The sequence below is a fragment of the Chanodichthys erythropterus genome, chromosome 20 (assembly GCF_024489055.1).
Source record: "Chanodichthys erythropterus isolate Z2021 chromosome 20, ASM2448905v1, whole genome shotgun sequence".
NCBI lineage: Eukaryota > Metazoa > Chordata > Actinopteri > Cypriniformes > Xenocyprididae > Chanodichthys > Chanodichthys erythropterus.
Genome location: NC_090240.1, coordinates 1,844,346 through 1,866,319, shown reverse-complemented (window position 1 = coordinate 1,866,319; position 21,974 = coordinate 1,844,346). Strand labels below are relative to the sequence as shown.

General features: G+C 37.7%; 1 protein-coding gene across 1 annotated transcript in view; it reads right to left on the bottom strand.

The window, feature by feature from the left end:
* Positions 1 to 21,974, bottom strand: part of nup210 (nucleoporin 210) — a 126,988-nt gene that overhangs the window by 92,635 nt on the left and 12,379 nt on the right. Inside the window, exons 14-20 of the mRNA XM_067370411.1 lie at positions 20,481 to 20,626; positions 20,173 to 20,391; positions 19,472 to 19,645; positions 19,204 to 19,396; positions 12,344 to 12,450; positions 9,461 to 9,565; positions 9,184 to 9,285 (exon numbers count right to left, since the gene is read on the bottom strand). Of these exons, the coding sequence (XP_067226512.1) occupies positions 9,184 to 9,285; positions 9,461 to 9,565; positions 12,344 to 12,450; positions 19,204 to 19,396; positions 19,472 to 19,645; positions 20,173 to 20,391; positions 20,481 to 20,626 (1,046 nt within the window). The remainder of the gene's footprint in view (positions 1 to 9,183; positions 9,286 to 9,460; positions 9,566 to 12,343; positions 12,451 to 19,203; positions 19,397 to 19,471; positions 19,646 to 20,172; positions 20,392 to 20,480; positions 20,627 to 21,974) is intronic.

Below are 21,974 nucleotides of genomic sequence, written 5' to 3'. Positions count from 1 at the left end.
GGTCAAACCCATCAGAAGTTATAAGCAAAAACAGCCATTTTTCATATCTCCACTCCAGTAGGTGGCGCTGTGCTGAAACATTGTATGATGCCTCAGGTCATGCTTGTGATGACACATACCAAGTTTGGTCTGAATATGATAAAGCATTGCAGAGATACAGCTTCAAGAGTCATTTTTGCATCATGCCTCAAATTCGTTGCTCTGGTATACGAAAACGGTTTGACTTATCGACTTGAAATCCATAACTTTCTGTCAGCATGGTCTGAAGATGATACGGTTCGATTTTGGTGAAAATCGGAGCAACGGTCTAGGAGGAGTTCGAAAAAGTAGGTTTTTAAAGAAAAACAATATGGCGGACAGGAAGTTCAGCTGACTATGGAAAGTTTGATATCTATGTTCTCAGCATGACCCAAGGAATCTACTGAAAACAGTTTCATTACATCGGTTAATATAGTCAAAAGTTATTAGCATTTTTGTAAATTTTGTTATAACTTTTGACCACAAGGTGGCGCTGGTCCTAAACTTGGTATGCTCCTTCAGGGCATTATGCTGATGACCCATACCGAGTTTCATAACGATACGCTAATGCGTTCGTAAAATACAGCATTTTAGCACCAAATTTAAAATGGCCGACGGCCAAAATGTCCAATATGGGAAAATTGGATATCTTTCGACTCGGCATGATTCCCCGAATCCAACGAGACCAAATTCATGATTTTTGGCCAAACCCATCAGAAGTTATAAGTAAAAATAGCCATTTTTCATATCTCCGCACCACTAGGTGGTGCTGCGCCGAAACGCTGCATGTTGCCTCAGGTCATGCTTGTGATGACAGTTACCAAGTTTGGTCTGAATACGATAAAGCGTTGCGGAGATACAGCCTTATGTCTATTTTCGCAAGCACTACGTACAATTCGTTTGCGTGTTTTTCGAAAACGGTTTGAGAAATCAACTTGAATTCCATAACATTTTGTCGGCATGGTCTGAAGATGATCTGGTTCAATTTTCGTGAAAATTGGAGTAACGGCCTAGGAGGAGTTCGAAAAAGTACGTTTTTCAGAAAATTCAAAATGGCGGAAAAATTTTCATGACGGAAAATGACGTCATATGGTGCAATCGATTCGTCTTGACCCAAGGAATCAGAGGAAAAAAGAATTTTGTTTCTAGCCCTTATGGTTCAAAAGTTATTAACATAAACATAAGTGCAACTTTGGACAGCTGATGGCGCTAGAGGGATTGAGTTAGAGACTCCAAATTTGCTATGGACAAAGGTCAGACTGTCCTCTAACTGTGTGCCAAATTTCACAACTTTCCCGCAAGCGGTTCTATGGGCTGCCATAGACTTCAAGAGCGGAAGAAGAAGCGGAAGAATAATAATAAGCGTACGGAACGCCAACAATAACAATAGGTGCCTAAGCACCTTCGGTGCTTGGCCCCTAATAATAAGCGTACGGAACGCCAACAATAACAATAGGTGCCTAAGCACCTTCGGTGCTTGGCCCCTAATAATAATAATAAAAATCAGCACAATAACAATAGGGTTTCAGCACTACGTGCTTGAACCCCTAATAATAATAATAATAATAATAATAATAAAAATCAGCACAATAACAATAGGGTTTCAGCACTACGTGCTTGATCCCCTAATTAAAGCTGCATGCAGCATTTTATCGGGGTTCAAGCATTTAAGGCAGTTTAAGGCAGGATTTGTCTTATTTAGCAAGCATGTACCACTGAAATCATATATGCTAAAACAAACACAGAAAGAAAAGGTTTAAACAGTAATACCTTATACATACAAAGCATGCTTTACACACATACACACACACATAAACAAAAAAATATAATTTTCAGGTCACAATGTAATTGTAATGTTGTCTTACTGCAAAGACATAAGTCACATGAACAAATGAAGTGGTAAACCTTGAAAAAAATGTGATTTGTAATGTTATTATAAGGATTTATATAGTTTAAAGTAGGGGTGCCCAATCCTGTTCCTGGAGATCTACCTTCCTACAGTTCAGCTCTAGCCCAGCTCAACACACCTTTCTGTAATTATGAAGTGCTCCTGAAGATTTTAACTGATTCAGGTGTGTTTTATCAGGGTTGGAGCTAAAATGTGCAGGTAGGTAGATTGGGCACCCCTAGTTTAATGGGATTTTAAATGACAAAACATTGAATTCTTGAAACCTTGAATTATATTAGTTGCCTTCTGCTGCCATCTGGTGGCACAAAATGACAGTGTCAGGCAATTCATTATAGAAATATATAGTTTTAAAGGTTTTTTGACAGTTACAGCGCCACCTATTGCCCGATCTCCACCATTTTTGGGGGATGTCCTCGGAGTGTATCCATACATATGTGTGCCAAATTTGGTGAAAATATCTCATTTCGTTTTGAAGTTATAGACATTTATATATATGAGCGCATAAAAATTGACCCATGAAAGACTTTGATTGGATTTTTTTGACACTTCCTATCAATATTTTGACATTTGGGCTTTAACATTTAGTAAACCAACATAGGTTCCGTGTTTTCTATGCTGGTTTCGTGACGATCGGAAAAACTGTTTCGAAGATATTCGCAAACGTTTTTTAAGCGCTAAATCACAACGTGGCACAAACCATTTTCCGAAACCTGGCAAGTCTGATATCGTTGAACTCGGCAAGGATTCAGGAGTCTAAAGATATATCTCTAAGTCGATCACATCCAGAGTTATATACATTAGTTCGCAAAAGTAGGTTTTTAAAATATTCATGAATAATTAATGAACGGTTTGATTGACAGCATTGGTTCAAGAGGCAAAGTTGTTCAGCATGAGGAGATCTATCAAATGAAATGCATATTATGTGGATTTATGAAACACCATGTGATTACAGAGTCGTAAAACTCGTTAGCGCCAACCAGTGGCCGATTTCTTTCAAAATTGGTACAGACATCCATGACCACGATTCGATCATGCACACCGAGTTTCGTTCCGATCGGCCTCCGTTAACCTTGTCTAATAGGTGCTCAAATTTCATTGGCCGATGGCGGCCATGTTTTTTGAGATACGCCAATGTCCTCATAGACATACATGGCACCTTGGACCAAGACACTGCATACCAATTTTCAAGTCAATCGGACTAACAGTTGCATAGTTACAACCGTTTTTATGTTTTTTTCAAGTTATAGCGCCACCTAGTGTCCAATCGACGCAATTTTTTTATCGTGACCAAAGATTGAGCCCCTACATATGTCTTCCGAGTTTGGTGCAAATATCTCATTTCTTTCTCGAGTTATAGCCTTTTTAGTAAAAGTGGCTCCGCCCACATTGCATGTTTTGGCGCCCCTTAGCGACTGTGAATCAAAATTTCAAAATTCTCTCGATAATTATTGATCTTTAGACTACATAGAACATTTCTGCACTGGTTTGGTTCCAATTGGACGAAAAACCTAGGACTAGTTCGCAAAAGTAGGTTTTGGACAAAATTCAAAATGGCGGGAAAACGGGACCTCGCAGAGCGAATCTGATCTTCTACGCTTTTAACCGCCTTGACCCAAGGATTCCAAATATGTAATTTTTTTAATCTACGACAAACGGTTTAGGAGTTATGAGCCATTTTGCGCATTTGATCGCTGTAGCGCCACCTATTGGCCGATTTGGGTCATACTTTGTCAACCTCTCCTCGATTTTTGTACTATCATTTGACAAAGTTATAGTCTCTAGCACTTACGGTTTAGGCTGCACGATGCGTTTGGGAGCATCAGACCAACTGCAACAGTGAACAATTAAAGACGTATTAAGATCATTTTAGGCATAAGAGCTGAAAAATTATCAAAAATGAGGATTTACTGGTTCATAACTTTCGACCAATAGGTGGCGCTGTGTCCAAATTGTTGTGGTATGGTCAGAGTGAGGTGACAATGACACTTCCAAAGTTTGGTGTCAATATGTCAAAGCACTGAAGAGATACAGCTTCAAGAGTCATTTTTGAATCATGCCTCAAATTCTTTGCTCTGGTATACAAAAACGGTTTGACATATGGACTTGAAATCCATAACTTTTTGTCGGCATGGTCTGAAGATGACACGGTTCAATTTTGGTGAAAATCGGAGCAACGGTCTAGGAGGAGTTCGAAAAAGTAGGTTTTTAAAGAAAAACAATATGGCGGACAGGACGTTTAGCTGACTATGGCAAATTTGATATCTATGTTCTCAGCATAACCCAAGGAATCTACAGAGACCAGTTTCATTACAATTGGTGAATATAGACAAAAGTTATTAGCATTTTTGTAAATTTTGTTATAACTTTTGACCACGAGGTGGCGCTGGTCCGAAACTTCTCAGGCTCCTTCAGGGCATTGTGCTGATGACCCATACCAAATTTATGAATTTTGGTCAAACCCATCAGAAGTTATAAGCAAAAATGGCATTTTTAATATCTCCACTCCAGTAGGTGGCGCTGCGCCGAAACAGAGTATGCTGCCTCAGGTCATGCTTGTGAAGACACATACCAAGTTTGGTCTGAATATGTCAAAGCACTGAAGAGATACAGCTTCAAGAGTAGTTTTTGCATCATGCCTCAAATTCGTTGCTCTGGTATACGAAAACGTTTTGACTTATCGACTTGACGATGACACGGTTCAATTTTGGTGAAAATCGGAGCAACGGTCTAGGAGGAGTTCGAAAAAGTAGGTTTTTAAAGAAAAACAATATGGCGGACAGGAAGTTTAGCTGACTATGGCAAATTTGATATCTTTGTTCTCAGCATGACCCAAGGAATCTACTGAGACCAGTTTCATTACAATTGGTGAATACAGTCAAAAGTTATTAGCATTTTTGTAAATTTTGTTATAACTTTATAACTTATAACTTTTGACCACAAGGTGGCGCTGTGCCGAAACTTCTCAGGCTCCTTCAGAGCATTGTGCTGATGACCCATACCAACTTTTGTAAAGATACGTTAATGCGTTCGTAAAATACAGCATTTTAGCACAAAATTCAAAATGGCCGACGGCCAAAATGGCCGAATTGGGAAAATTGGATATCATTCGACTCGGCATGATTCCCCGAATCCAACGAGACCAAATTTATGATTTTTGGACAAACCCATCAGAAGTTATAAGCAAAAATACCCATTTTTCATATCTCCGCACCAGTAGGTGGCGCTGCGCCGAAACACTGCATGGTACCTCAGGTCATGCTTGTGATGACATGTACCAAGTTTGCTCTGAATACGATAAAGCGTTGCGGAGATACAGCCTTACTTCTGTTTTCGCAAGCACTACGTACAATTCGTTCGTTAGTTTTTCGAAAACGGTTTGAGGAATCAACTTGAATTCCATAACTTTTTGTCAGCATGGTCTGAAGATGATCTGATTCAATTTTCATGAAAATCGGAGTAACGGCCTAGGAGGAGTTCGAAAAAGTACGTTTTTCAAAATTTTCATGACGGAAAATGACGTCATATGGTGCGTTCGATTCGTCTTGAGCCAAGGAATAAGAGGAAAAAAGAATTGTGTTTCTAGCCCTTATGGTTCAAAAGTTATTAACATAAACATAAGTGCAACTTTGGACAGCTGGTGGCGCTAGAGGGATTGAGTTAGAGACTCCAAATTTGCTATGGACAAAGGTCAGACTGTCCTCTGACTGTGTGCCAAATTTCACAACTTTCCCGCAAGCGGTTCTATGGGCTGCCATAGACTTCAAGAGCGGAGGAAGAAGAAGAAGAAAAAGAAGAAGAATAAAAAAAAAAAAAAAAAAAAAGAACGCCAACAATAACAATAGGTGCCCCTAATAATAATCCTAACAATTACAATAGGGTTTCAGCACTTCGAGCTTGAACCCCTAATAATAATAATAATCCTAACAATTACAATAGGGTTTCAGCACTACGTGCTTGAACCCCTAATTCCTTTGAAGTGATGGTGCTTTATGTAACATTATGTAAGTTGACATTTGTGTTGGCTACTGAATACAGGCCACCAGGGCACCATACTGACTTTATCAAAGAATTTGCTGATTTTCTATCAGAGTTAGTACTGGCTGCGGATAAAGTCCTTGTTGGTGATTTTAATATCAATGCAGATAATAATAAAGACGCATTTGGATTGGCATTTGCAGACATTTGCAGACATTTTAAACTCTATTGGAGTTAGACAACACGTGTCAGGACCCACTCATTGTCGTAATCATACCTTAGATCTACTACTGTCGCATGGAATTGATATTGATGCTGTTGAAATTCTACAGCAGAGCGATGTTATATCAGATCATTATTTAGTCTCGTGTATAATACAGTTAGCCAAGGCTACAAAACCACCACCCAGCCATAAATATGGTAGAACCATCACTTCTACCACTAAAGATTGCTTTATAAATAACCTCCCCGAGCAGTTTCATCGCCTTAGTATACCTGACAACTTAGAAGAACTCGATGCTGCAACAGAAACTATTGGCTATCTCTTTTCCAGCACATTAGATGCAGTCGCTCCTTTACGTCTAAAGAAGATTAAGAAAACTAATCCAACGCCTTGGTACGATGAGCACACTCGGGCTCTAAAACGAGCTGTGAGAAAAGCTGAACGTAGTTGGAAGAAAACAAAACCAGAAGTTTTTCGCCTTTCGTGGAAAGAAAAAATTATTGAGTGCAAAAACGGCTATAAGAAATGCTAGATCTACTTATTTTTCAAATCTCTTAATAGAAAACAAACATAATCCTAGGTATTTATTTGATACAGTGGCTAAATTAACTAGAAACAGAGATTCAACTGCTGACGTTTCCAAAGAGCACAGCAGTAAAGACTTTATGAACTTCTTTACTTGCAAGATTGACAATATTAGAGAGAAAATTAAAAACATGCAACCGTCTACAGTTTCGCTTCAGACAGTGCACTGTAGTGTCCCTGAGGTAAAACTAGAATCATTCGCCGCTATAGGAGAGGAAGAATTATCTAAACTTATCAAATCATCAAAATCAACAACATGTATGTTAGACCCAATGCCGACTAAACTACTGAAAGAAATGCTTCCAGAGGTCGTAGGTCCACTTCTTGATATAATTAGTTCATCTTTAACACTAGGATACGTGCCAAAAACTTTTAAGAATGCTATTATTAAACCTCTTATTAAAAAACCTCAACTAGATCCAAGAGATTTAGTAAATTACAGGCCAATCTCAAATCTACCTTTTCTGTCAAAGATACTAGAAAAGGCAGTTTCAACACAACTGTGCTCCTTTTTAGAAAGAAATCATATCTGTGAGGATTTCCAGTCAGGATTTAGACCATACCATAGTACTGAGACTGCTCTCGTTAGAGTTACAAACGATCTACTCCTATCATCCGATCGAGGCTGTATTTCTCTATTAGTGTTATTAGATCTCAGTGCTGCTTTTGACACTATCAATCACAACATTCTTTTAAAAAGACTTGAAAACTATATTGGCATTAGTGGAATTGCTTTGGCATGGTTCAAATCTTACTTATCTGACCGTTATCAATCTGTAGTAGTTAATGAAGAGATGTCGTATCGATCACAAGTTCAATATGGAGTACCACAAGGCTCAGTACTAGGACCGTTGCTTTTCACTCTGTACATGCTGCCCTTAGGAGAAATAATTAGGAAGCATGGTGTTTTATTTTTTACTGCTACGCTGACGATACTCAGCTCTATATTTCCTCGCGCCCTGACGAAACCTACAAATTCACAAAACTAACAGAATGCATAGCTGACGTTAAAAACTGGATGACAAGAAATTTCTTATTATTAAATTCAGAAAAAACTGATCTCCTAATCTTCGGACCAAAAACTTCCTCACGAAAAAACCTTGAATACTCTGTAACACTTGACGGGTGCTCCATTAAACCTTCGTCCTCAGTTAGGAACCTGGGTGTGCTCTTTGATACCAATCTTTCATTTGAAAGTCATGTTTCTAGTATCTGTAAAACCGCCTTCTTCCATCTAAAAAATATATCTAAATTACGACATATGCTCTCAATGACAAATGCGGAACAGTTGGTTCATGCATTCATGACCTCAAGACTAGATTACTGTAACGCTCTACTGGGTGGTTGTTCTGCTCGGCTTTTAAACAGACTACAGTTGGTCCAAAATGCAGCAGCTAGAGCTCTTACTAGAACCAGAAAGTATGACCATATTAGCCCAGTTCTGTCAACATTACATTGGCTCCCTCTTAAACATCGTATAGATTTTAAAATCTTGCTACTTACTTATAAAGCTCTAAATGGTTTAGCTCCCCAGTATCTAAGCGAGCTCTTGGTGCATTATAGTCCTTCACGTCTATTGCGATCTCAGAATTCAGGCCAGTTGATAATACCCAGAATATCAAAATCAACTGAAGGCGGCAGATCCTTATTAGATTCCTATTTAGCACCTAAACTCTGGAACAATCTTCCTAGCATTGTTCGGGAAGCAGACACACTCTGTCAGTTTAAATCTAGACTAAAAACACATCTCTTTGCTCTTGCATACACATTATCAATACATTAACATTTTTCAAATCCGTTAAAGGATTGTTACGCTGCAATAATTAGGTCGGCCGGAACCGAGAACATTTCCTATAACACTAGATATACCTGTACATCAGAATAAGAATGGCATCTATGCTAATATCAGTCTCTCTGCTTATCCTGAGGTTTGCCGGGTGCTGGATCCAGGCCGTATCCAGATCAGATGGAGAACCTGTGTCTGGACCTGACCACAACGTAGCCCAGGAGACTATGGCCTACAGATCCAGTTCTGGCTGCATCTATAATTCAGATTTTTAATCTCCGTATCCGCTTACATATATTTATATATAATCTATTTTTAATCTCTATAATAAAAATGTATAATTCAGATTTTGATCTCCATATCCATTTACATATATTATATATATCTTCCAAGGGGTTTTTTCCCTCCTAGGACTTTTTTCCCAGTGCTAGCACGCTGGGTTTTTCTCCTAGGGGGGTTTTTCCACCCCTGGGAGTCAGCCGACATTGGCTTAATGTAGCACCATCTTGTATATGTTACATATTACCACGCCTGCTTGTACAGCTTATTTTTAACCACTTCTCTTTTTCTGTGCTTCTAATATGTAAAGCTGCTTTGAAACAATTACCAATTGTAAAAAGCGCTATATAAATAAATTTGACTTGACTTGACTTCTATTGAACCTGGAACAGGCCTTTAAAACGTTACCTGGGCAATTCCCTGGGACTCTTGAAATGTGACCTCTGCGATTCCCTCAATGCTTGCATTGATGTAGAAATAACCGGAGCCCTGCTGCAGAGTCAGATCCGCCTGCAGAGAAGCGGATGTCAGGCACACTGTACAAGCTCTTTCAGGCACAGCAGAGTGTGTGTGTGTGTGTGTGTGTGTGTGTGTGTGTGTGTGTGTGTGTGTGTGTGTGTGTGTGTGTGTGTGTGTGTGTGTGTGTGTGTGTGTGTGTGTGTGTGTGTGTGTGTGTGTATTTTACCGCCACATCGGGATGGTTGTATATGGTGATTGTGTCAGGGGTCACCCTCACGTCCTCTACTAACAGAAGGTCAAGCATGGCCGAGACAGCACCTAAAGGATCAAACTAATGCACACATGTAAACAAAACACACATGAATCAGAGCTCCGATTTAGAGTGAAGTTCAATAATGATTCAATATGTATGAGTAAATTGGCAGTGGTCCACCGATATGGATTCTTTGCTGGCTGATGCCGATATCTTAGAGAGCACGACAGCTAAACAAAAGCCAATATATGTGACATCAGACTATTTAATTTAACAATAGTAAATAACAAGCATAATTATTGCAATTATATTTAGATTTATCTTAATTAATATTTACTACATAATATTTATTTGAAAATGTATCAATTTGAGGGATAAAACCATGGGGCCATATTCACAAAACATTTTATCTTACCACTAAGAGTTCTCCTAAATAGCAGTAAAAATTCTTAGCTAAGAGTTTTCTCTTAAAACCTCTTCACAAAGCTGCTGAGACAAACTTTTACTAAGGAATAGAGGAATAAGGGCGGGGTTGACCTCGTTGCTATGGAGTATACACACAGTGATTGGCTGATGGGGGAGGAATCAGCGATTTAATCTTAGAAATATTGTAGAATGAGGTGTCATGTTTCCATATTAAAATAAAGGTTTTAAAATACAAATGTTGCCCTATTCAAACAAATATATTTTAATAAAAATGTTGCCCTATTCAAATAAAGGCTTTAGTAATTAAAATATACAGTTAATTGTGGATCGCCTTTTGGATGTCTTCATCTCAAGAGAATGCAGAATTCAAGCAACAAATTATGTTTTATAAACAAAGTTTATAAAAGGAACACATTCAAACGGTCTTTATAATCAGCTCGAGAGGAGAAATATAACACAGACGAGAGCCGACTCGCCTATAGTTATTTCGACAGTTTTCTGCATCCCTCCGCCACCCCGCTCCACTCTCGGCTGGGGATACAGGGAGAACTTTGGGTTTGGGCTAAATTCCAAGCTCGGAGCCCTCGATCCCCTTGGACAGCACACCAAATACGCTTATTTTTTAAATTGTTTTAACTCTATTCAATCATTTGTAAATGTGAACTCATGAAAAGACTGGAAAAGGTAATTGGACAATATTTATTTATTTGTTAAAGATTTATTTTTGGCGTCTCATCGTAGATTCAAATTTATAAATCAAAATGTATTGCATTTATGAAGAAAAGGTTCAGCACCCAAGGCACTATCGCTATTGCCTCAATGGTGTGTTTGGGTGGATTAGGACTGTTTGTGATTTGGTCTTAGTGACCTAGGAGTCCTCTTGACTACTAACGTTTCACAGATTTAGGAGCTAGTTGATCAGTTATTGTGATTTAAAATTTAAAAAATTAAAACAGTTATTTAAAATGCTTTGTGAAATACTCTTAGAGCAAAAATTTAGGACTCCTAAAATTATGACTGACACACCCATTATTTTTAAGAGTTTCTCCTAAATCGGCAAGTTAGGAGCTACTTTTAGCCTTAAGATGTTTGGTGAATATGGCCCCTGATTTATAATTTAGATAGCAACTACTTGATTCTGTAATCTTATAATGGTATTTTTAAAAAAAGAAAAAAGAAAAAAGAAATGCGTGCCCAGTGAAGCTAATTTACAAAGGTTGAATCAATCACACAGAGTACATGCATTTGTATATGGGTTTCAATGAGATCTTCAGCTGGATTTGTCAAAGTTTGGGAGGTTTGTGGAATTACGTGTTTAACAGGTATTTAAAGACTTGTTTAAATTATATAAATGCTTAGGAAACTCATACAAAAGCGCTAATGTGTCATATGCTAATGTGTGACTATTAAATGAGTTGCTGCCCAAGAAGAGTCTTTCAAATGAACCTGAAGCTCCTTTTCAGTTAGAAAATATCTGGCAGTCACTGCTGGCTAGGTGTTAAAACAGAGCTAGCCTTTTGCCATTTCAACTTCCTGTGCTGGTTAGGTTTGTTGTTGGCAACAGTAACTGAAGTGATGTTGTGGGGTGATGTGTGTGGTTAAAGAGAGAGTCAGTCATTTCCTGCTGAGGAAACGAAACGGCTCATGTTCTCCAGAAATGGCGAATCAGCCTTTCTCTGATCCTCAGGATGTTGATTGCTTAATCGAAACCAGATATCCATTAAACCCATGCCCTCCTGCCCCCACACAGCTCTGAACAGCCCTAGTTTCAGGGTCGACTCTAGAACAGGAACGGACTCTCATTGTTGACTCCGTTGCTGTGTCCAAAATCACTCACATGCTCACTCACTCTCTAATCCTTGGAAAGCACATGGTAGTTTGGTGCACTATATCTGCCAGAAGTGAACTATATCCGCTTCATTTTTTGAAGTGAGAACTGGAGCTGTCGCAGAAATAACCACACAGTCACATACTTTTATCCTACATGTAGCTCACTTAAAAAAAAAAGCCATAGTAACTTTACACTGTAATAATACACCTCTGTGCCAGCTTTGTAATTTCACTGATGTAATATTAATACAATAAATATTTGGGGGAAAAAATGCCAACAAGAATAAACACATTATAATAAGCAAGCATCATTGTTTTAGTTATTTTTATCTTGAACTCTGCTGTCCGAGCAGCTTTTTGCACTAAGAGATGACAATGGGCGCTTATTAGCGTGAACCTGTTGTCTGAACTGGCATCTAAGGCTTTGTGTCAAAAAAAAGAAAAAAAGAATACATGTAAAGAACAACGAACAACTGCAATCCTGTATTCTATTCCTGACCATGTTTTGATTTGAAGTAAATGGAGTCGATTTATTGTGGATTTGATTGGGGTTTAAAAAAAAAAAAAACTTTCATATCAAAATACTACAGAGGAACTCACTCCACTCAAAACCGCTGCTGCATCTAGATGAGACGTCTGATAGCCGACTGCGGTTACAGTGATGGCTGCAACACCAGATTCATGATGGACAAGAACCATCTGAAGACCTGCGGAAAACATCACACATACATTTATATATATTTATATTATTATTATTATTATTATTATTATTAATTATTATTATTATTATTATAACAAAAATAAATATTAGGGCTGAGCGGTATGATGGTATATTATTGTGTGACAGCAGAAATGTGTGAACCAGTAGATTTAATATGTAGAAAAATGGAATTCAGTACCATTGAATTCATAATGGATATATACTTTTATAGGCATGTCAAAACTGATACTTTATCTATGCAATTACACTTTTTCTCATTCTCTGATACTATCATCAATATTTTCGGTTTTCTGGCAATTTTTTGTTAATATCGTCAACTATTCGTTCCAGCTGTAATCTTATGCTTATGGATTAATGTTTAAATTGATAAATTGTAGGGATGCACCGATACTGATACCAGTATCGGCCCGATACCAAGCTCATGTACTTGTACTCATAAAAATACCCCCGATATCAAAGACCGATACCTCACATGACGTAACTGACAGAATTTTCTGTCACCGACGGCAGCAGCAGAAACAATGTCAGCCTCAGAGGTGTGGAAATACTTAAAAATTAATGATGACAACCCACACATTGCGAACTGCATGTTTTCAATCACAATTCGTTATCAATTAGTGAAGGCGGGATAGGCGGAATCACGCTGAATGACACAGGCCAGAAGCGCTCTCTCTCTCGCACGCGCTCTCTCTCTCGCACGCGCTCTCTCTTTCTTGTGCACGATCAGTTCTCCTTGTGCCAGAATGGTCAAATGCACACATAGTTGTCAAAATGTCCATCGTGTGGAGTATCTCACGTAAATACAGTCGGTAATGGCTTAAGTGGTCGTAAACATTTGGGTAAAAACAGGATGCGTGTCAGTATCCATGGATTCGGTCTTACAGGGACCATAGCCTATATTTGTCATTAATGTTCATTTTGTCACGCCAAATATTGGCTCATTTTGGATTTCATGAGAGCTACACATTCCAAAAAAGTTGGGACAGGTAGCGATAAGAGGCCGGAAAAGTTAAATGTACATATAAGGAACAGCTGGAGGACCAGTTTGCAACTTATTAGGTCAATTGGCAACATGACTGGGTATAAAAAGAGCCTCTCAGAGTGGCAGTGTCTCTCAGAAGTCAAGATGGGCAGAGGATCACCAATTCCCCCAATGCTGCGGCCAAAAATTGTGGATTATCATCAAGTTATCATCATCTACAGTGCATAATATCATCCAAAGATTCAGAGAATCTGGAACAATCTCTGTGCATAAGGGTCAAGGCCGGAAAACCATACTGGATGTCTGTGATCTTCGGGCCCTTAGACGGCACTGCATCACATACAGGAATGCTACTGTAATGGAAATCACAACATGGGCTCAGGAATACTTCCAGAAAACATTATTGGTGAACAAAATCACAATCCGTTGCCGGCTAAAACTCTATAGGTCAAAAAAGAAGCCATATCTAAACCTGATCCAGAGGCATTTTCCAGAGGCAGAGCAGGCATTTTCTCTGTGCCAAGGGTCATTTAAAATGGACTGTGTCAAAGTGGAAAACTGTTCTGTGAGCAGACGAATCAAAATTTGAAGTTCTTTTTGGAAAACTGGGACTTTAAAAGAGGACAAGGACAACCCAAGTTGTTATCAGCGCTCAATTCAGAAGCCAACATGGCCTTGTCCCAACTTTTTTGAGATGTGTTGATGCCATGAAATTTAAAATCAACTTATTTTTCCCTTAAAATGATACATTTTCTCAGTTTAAACATTTGATATGTCATCTATTTTGTATTCTGAATAAAATATTGAAATTTGAAACTTCCACATCATTGCATTCTGTTTTTATTCACAACTTACACACACACACACACACATATATATATTATATATATATTATATATATATTATATATATATATATATATATATATATATCTCAGTGGTTCTCAAACTTTTTTCCCAGTGGGCCGCACAACGGTCCAAGTGCAAGTCTCACGGGCCGCATATAATTTACATATGACGTCACCAATGCAAACCAATCAGATTTAATGTTATGGTATTAGCAGATAATACTATTATTATACCTAGATGTTGCATGCAATAAATAACAAATAAAAACTAACTTACTGACATTAGCTTTACAATAATTATCAGTAATGCGCAATGAACACACAACCTGTATATATATAATCACTTTAAGTTGCTATTTTATTCTGTATGACTGTATGACTCTCTTCAACAGCATCACAATAGTCACCAAACAATCACATAAACGCCTTAAGCAAATGTTACTCAGCTCTTTTTACAAACATTGAGCGCACTGTAGGCTAATTACAATCCCTGACGATATCAAGCATTCTGTCATGTCGCAATCTTTCGCGCAGCATCGGATCCGCGAGCGCGCAGAGTTGGGCTCATTCCAGCCGCGGGTGTGCTGATGCGGTTATTTTTACGGATTTAAAATACATCAAACAAACACATTGAATTTACAGTTCAGTCTTTTGAAATTGTAGGTTTTGCTTGTCAAGTAGGCCTACTTTACTACAGAGCAAACATTGGACCATTGCTACTCATTCTTCCATTCTTCTTACCTTTACTGCAGATGCTGCGACTCTTGTTTGCATGTGCTCCTTCATTTTATGTTCCACATTTAGTTTTTCTCCTTTAAAGCAGAACTAAGCAAGATTCGCAAAGCTCCCCCTACAGTTTCCTTCAGTGAATGACACTGTCATAAATACTCCAAGCGCAGCTCTGGAATACAACGACTACAACACTCGCCAGCGCAGTAGTTTTGCAAATACAGTACAAGAAAGAGGAGGTGGGTAATTTGCAAATACAGTACACTCGATGGAGGTGGGTAATTTTCGAAATTGTCTTATAAAGACATAATATATACATTGTTTTTGAATTACCGTAAAGCATTTTGTCACTCTCACGTGAACGTGAACATGAGGCGAGATCGTTTCGGGTCGGTGCAGCTCAAGTTGCAAGTGCTGTATTCTGGCGTAGACGTGCCAGAGGGGGTTAGTGCTCGCCTCAAACACACCACTACAAGTCAATTAACCATCGTAAGGACTTAGAAAACTATTTATGAAGGTAAAAAAAAAAAAAGTTACTTAGTTCTGCTTTAATAACAAATTTGACCATTTTGAGGCTTACATTTACAATATTAATGGCTACTGTTTGAATTCTTCCTAAGCGCGCACTTGTGTTTGTTTCGTTAACTGAGTGATTGCATCATTAGCCTACATTGCCTGATGTCTGAAAATAAATGCTCACCAAAATTATTTTATATGACAAAGCATTATAGCTCATTTATATTTATTTAAATTCACTTTAATTTAAATTTTAAAACAAAAATAAATGCTATAATTTTTTTTTATTATTATTGTGGTCAGCATATCGAGGGCTGCATTTACATTCGTGACGGGCCGCAGGTTGAGAACCACTGCTCCACTCCCATTCAAATGCTTACTGCGGTGAAGTTTGGCGTTGCGCGACTCGCGCCCAATTACGTCAAAAGTATACACTCACTGGATGTCATGGCAGGAAAACTTAAATATCTCGCCTTCACTTTAATTTCGGACCATCTCCAAAAAGACATAAAACACTAAACAAATGATTTTGACATGCGTTTATCAAAGTACGAAATCCAGACTTTTAATCCCTTACACACAATTACTGCTGTTGAAATAAGAAATGGAGGTGGGTCCGGATTAGAGTCCGGACTTTGAGAAGTGCTGATATATATATATATATATATATATATATATATATATATATATATATATATATATATATATATATATATATATATATATATATATATATTATATATTATATACACACACACACATACATACAGGTGCTGGTCATATAATTAGAATATCGTGAAAAAGTTTTTTTTATTGTAAATTATTTAAAAGAAAATGAAACTTTCATTTATACTAGATTCCCTACATGTAAAGTTTTTTTATTTTTTTATTTGTTTATTAGAGCGTACAGCTAATGAAAGTCCAAAATCCAGTATCTCGAAATATTAGAATATTTACATTTGAGTTTCATTAAATGACCATCCCTACAGTATAAATTCCAGGTATCTCTTGTTCTTTGAAACCACACTAATGGGGAAGACTGTTGACTTGGCAATGGTCCAGGAGACAATCATTGACACCCTCCACAAAGAGAGTAAGTCACAGATGGTCTTAACTGAATGGGGTGGCTGTTTACAGAGTGATGTATCAAAGCATATTAAATGCAAAATTGACTACAAGGAAGAAATTTGGTAGGTAAAGGTGCACAAGCAACAGGGATGACCACAAGCTTGAGAATACTGTCAAGTAAAGCCAATTCAGACACTTGGGAGAGCTTCACAATGAGTCAAATGAAGCCGGAGTCACCCCATCAAGAGTCACCACACTCAGACATCTTCAAGAAAAGGACTACCAAGCCACTTCTGAAACGGAAACAGCGTCAGAAGCATCTTACCTGGGCTAAGAAGAAAAAGAACTGTACAGTGAACAGTGGTCGAAAGTCCTCTTTTCAGATAAAAGTAAATTTTGCATTTCATGTTGAAATCATGGTCCCAGCTGTACGCTCTAATCAACAAATAAAAAAAATAAAAAAACCTTTTGAAATGTTTTACTTTACATGTAGGGAATCTAGTATAAATGAAAAACGATATTTTTTTACGATATTTTAATGATATGACCAGCACCTGTATGTATTATATATTTAAATATATGTATTATATATTTAAATATATGTATTATATATTTAAATATATGTATTATATATTTAAATATATGTATTATATATTTAAATATATATATATATTTAAATATATATATATATTTAAATATATATATTTAAATATATATATATATATATATATATTTTTTTTTTTTTTTTTTTTAATTTATATATATATTTATTAGAGGTGGGCATAGATAATTTTTTTAATCTAGATTAATTTTGGAATTAATCTAGATTAAAATGGCTCATTTGAATTCTGCCGAAGACATTCAGAATATGTGAGATACCCAAATTGTCCATGCGTCCCAATGTCCATACTATCCATCCTAAATAGTATGTGAGATTAAAATAAGTGTGTGCCAAAGCATAGTATGTTGAAAAGACTATGCCAAAAGTCCCCGGATGGTCTACTATTTCCGGTAGATTTTCGAAGTGTGGATCCGTGCACACTATAAAGGCTAATATTGCCCACAACCCATTGCGCGTTGTACGAGGATTCAGTTCAGAACTACAAACACGAGTAAAAAGTGTTAAAAACTACAAAACATGACGAATATGTACGATAGAGGCTGAGAGGCTGTTTGAGTGACTAATAATCAGTTCATACTGATAGAAAATATTTATTTAATGTTATATGTGTTGTTTTTCATCTGCAAATACCAATGTGGACTTTTTTTAAAGATCTGATTGGCCATTAAGTTTTAAATGCATCATTATGCATTAATATGAGGAGAGTTCTCCACATGAAAGACTCGCGACTGCAGATCAACGTGCTGCATTTCTCTCCGATACGGTAGGAAATTAGCTAAATAAAATGTGGAGGATGTAAGATGATTGACAGGGAAGTTTACGGTGACTGGATGCGACAGAGAGCAAAGACGCAACTGTATGACGTGATATGTCCCAAAGCTTGTCTACTCTTTTGCTAAACACTCAAAAGCACATATTTTTTGTTCACAGAAAGAGTACTTTTAGGGCGTACTATAAGTAGGCGAATTGGAACGCAGCAAATGACTAAAAGTAATCCACCATTTTGTCCGACAAAGCAGATAGGAGTTAGAACATTAACCTCGGTGGAGTTAAACTTTTGTATATTATATTTTGTATATTGACATCTTTCCGCGTTTGAAACAACACTGATTCTCATGTTCATTCATGTTTATTTGATGCTATATATTTACGAGCCTCTTGAGCTGAGGCGCTACAGCAATCTGTCACGACCATGGTCACGACACATTAAAGAAAACGGGTTTTATTGTTTGAATTTCTTAAACTACACAGTTTTAAAGCTGGGACTTTGTTAAATATCATAAGTTACCTGCTTTGTCTTGTCAGTGTCCTCTGCTCCGTGATGCATTTATCACTGTGTGACGGGCCTGACAGCACCACGGCTTGTCGACCAAAGCAACAGTAACTAAGGGGGGCGGGTGGGTCTTTGAGAAGGGTCAGTTCGGCTAGGTATACATCCGCGCTAAAATATCAAGGTGAAAGTCATCATAACTTGCGTAGAATAGACCCAGCTTTGAGAATAGATTAACGGCGATATTTTTTTTATTGCCCGATAAGAGTCTCGCGTTAACGCAGCATATATATAATATATAAAATTATGCCCTTTGAAGGTTATTGGACACTGTGAAATTTCTGTTCTTTAAGTTTGTGACAAGCACATAAAAATGATTACTTTTTTCATTAGAGTAATAATAAAGAATGTCCTACATTCATTAGTTTCACTGTGTTGTGCTTGGAAAACTGCAACATCAAAAAAAAAAAAAAAAAAAAAAAATTAATAAATCGGGCATCTGTATCGGCGAGTACTAGAAAAAAAAAGTATCTGTACTCGTACTCGGTCCTTAAAAAATGGTATTGGTTCATCCCTAATAAATTGTGATATGCTAGAAACACAATATAAAATTACTCAGTGTTAGGATTTTTGACATACCGTCCATCCCTAATACATATTTGCATTTCATAATTATCAGTGGTCTGATTATTCATTATAAGGTACCATGAAGTTTTTTCTGCTTGCTGTCATCCTCGTGTATGTGTAGTTTCATGGGCATGGTCGGTTCGATGCTTGCAAGGGAAACTTTGGAGGATTCCCAGATCATACTCAAAGAGCTGAAGTTATCAAACTTCCTGCCCTGCTGGTCAAAAGCCGCCACATCCAGCTCTGGGTTGTGATAATTTGAAACTGGCACCTACAGAACAAGAACAAATGCTACTGAACTTCCTGTCATGTTAAGACTACAGATAGTGAGAGTTTGACTGCTCACCACTTGTTTGTTCTGCTGCAGCAGAGGGCAGGACACGTCCAGCTGTGGGTTCAGGTAAATGGGGGTCAGTGTGAGACGTGACGGATGTGCACACACAAATTTCACAACAGCTGGTTCCACAGCAGGGAAGGGGTTCGTCATGGTGGGCTGGTTTCCAACAGTCACTGCTAAGACCTGCGAAGACACAATTTGAACATTTCAAACATATTCCAAGTCCACATTCCTAGTGGATAGTCTAAGGCCACGTTCACACAGTCAGTTTTTGGGACTGACAACCACATTTACTTCCAGGTGTGAGTCTTGAAATGTCTCTTTCAAACACCAACTTACAGCAGTGTCTCGAATACTGTCTGTACGAATGTGTAACAAGAGTCAAGCCCGTATTCTCTTACTAGTAACCATAGCGAAAGTGACCAAAGTCATTTCAAAGATGGTGACATCCATAAAACTGAAAGTCTTATCACTTTTAACACAACAGAGTTCAATTGAACCATGCGATCATCCATCAAATCTTCATTAACCATCATCAGTTTGAAAATTTACGGGTGTGAGTTTGGTTGTAGAATGCGGTTGTCACTCCCGTAAATAACCGTATTGTGTGTGAACGTAACAGTATTAAGGACTCAAATACAGGACTGACAACCATATTCTGCTGCTGTGTGAACTTAGCCTAAAGGATATTACATCATAGACATCTCTACCTGTTCTCCCAGAGCTCTGCATGTGGCTCTGACCAAATGTCTGGAATAGGATCGTGAGGCGGGTCCATGCAGAGACAGCGTAACGCTGCTATGGTCCTCAGCAGTCAGGTTTCTGAAGAACTTGGATGGTTCTAGCACCCAAGGCCTGGGGCCTCCTTCAAACATCATATCTTTAGAGGAGCCCAATGTCACCACAGCCACAGATACAGGGTCAACCGGCTGCCAAAGACAAGCATGGTCATCTACAGATCAGTACTCATGGCAACATGGCTGCTCCATCTTTAAAATATTATTTTAAAACATCTTACCTTGAAAGGCGGGTAGGCAGCAATGGTGATTTTCGCACTGAGGTGAACATTACTATGGGTATAGCTAACCAACAGGTTGGTGTAACCGGGGGTCAAGGCCTTAACGCGAACCCCGCTGCAGTGGCCCTGACCCAGAGGAAGTCTACCTAAAAACATACAAACACACACAAATGCTCAAAATACTGCAAGAGTAGAACTCTACACAGACTTGGATTAATTACATAACATTTTGCTTCTGTTAAATCTGCAAATATTGAAATAAGAAATAAATAAGGCCAAAACTATATATTAAATCTGTGTTTACAAGACTTCTGGGTATTGGAGGTTGTAGGCTAGAGTTTTTGCTTCAAAATTATGTAAAAATTATAATGCCTATTTGTTCATATAAAACAATAAATTGATTTAGTTTTTGTAAGACACTTTTTGTCAAGAAACACAGTATGCGTGGAGGCGTGAATCATCATGAATAATGGGCCATTTACACCTGAGAAGACAAAAGAATTGCATAAAGAACCTCTAATGGTGCTGCATAATAATGGTAGGCTGTGAAAAAAACCCTCTGTAATCATGTCTCAGCTCAATTTAAAATAATGGTATTCTATTATATTCTTTAAAATATAATGTATTTCTGTGATGCAAAGAGTCTGACTATAGGTTTTTAGTTTAAAAGCATGCACATTTGGAGAAATATTGATGGATTCTCATATGTTTATGTCAATTTTCTATACAGATTTTATTCTATACAGAGTTTATTCTATATTCATTGTCATCACTATGAGTGCTGGTGTTTTCAATTCATTGCAGTCGGAGGGCGCTCTGTACACCTTTAGTCCACAAATTATTCTCAAGAAGAAGAGGACATTTCAGGAATGGTGATTTCAATTCATACTTGCAGCCGGAGGGCACTCTCTGTGCACATTTAGTCCACAAATTATTCTAAAGAAGAAGAGGACATATCAGGAACTAACGGCATGTCTTCCAGAGGTCGTTAACCATGGCTTTTACATAAAGATAAACACTTTTCAAGACAATGAATACACGATTGAGATGATGTATGCCTGTATTGACTCATAATTTGCCTCTGAATAGCGCTGGCTCCGTGGGCGTGGCTGCATTAGCGGATAATGAGCTGAAACACGGACTTCGGACATGTGTCTCTTTTCATACAGATTACATAAAGAATTTTTGTTTTCGATTTGACTTGCTCAATTTAAAACCTGACATTTCAACGTTTCTTTTGACATAAGTCTATTTTTTTTTTGTCATTAGTAATCAGATTGGACTTTGTTCAGAGGGAGACGAGAGATCATGCATCATTTTAGTTTTCTTTATTTTGCAAAAAGCACAACATTTTGTTTTTAATCTAAGTGTATACAAATAAAAGAAGATATTCTATAGTTTCAATTGATATTTAACTTATGTCTCTATGACAAAAAATGACGAAGTATTTTAAGTCTCTTTTGCTGCAGTGTGATAAAAAGCTGCAAAACGCGC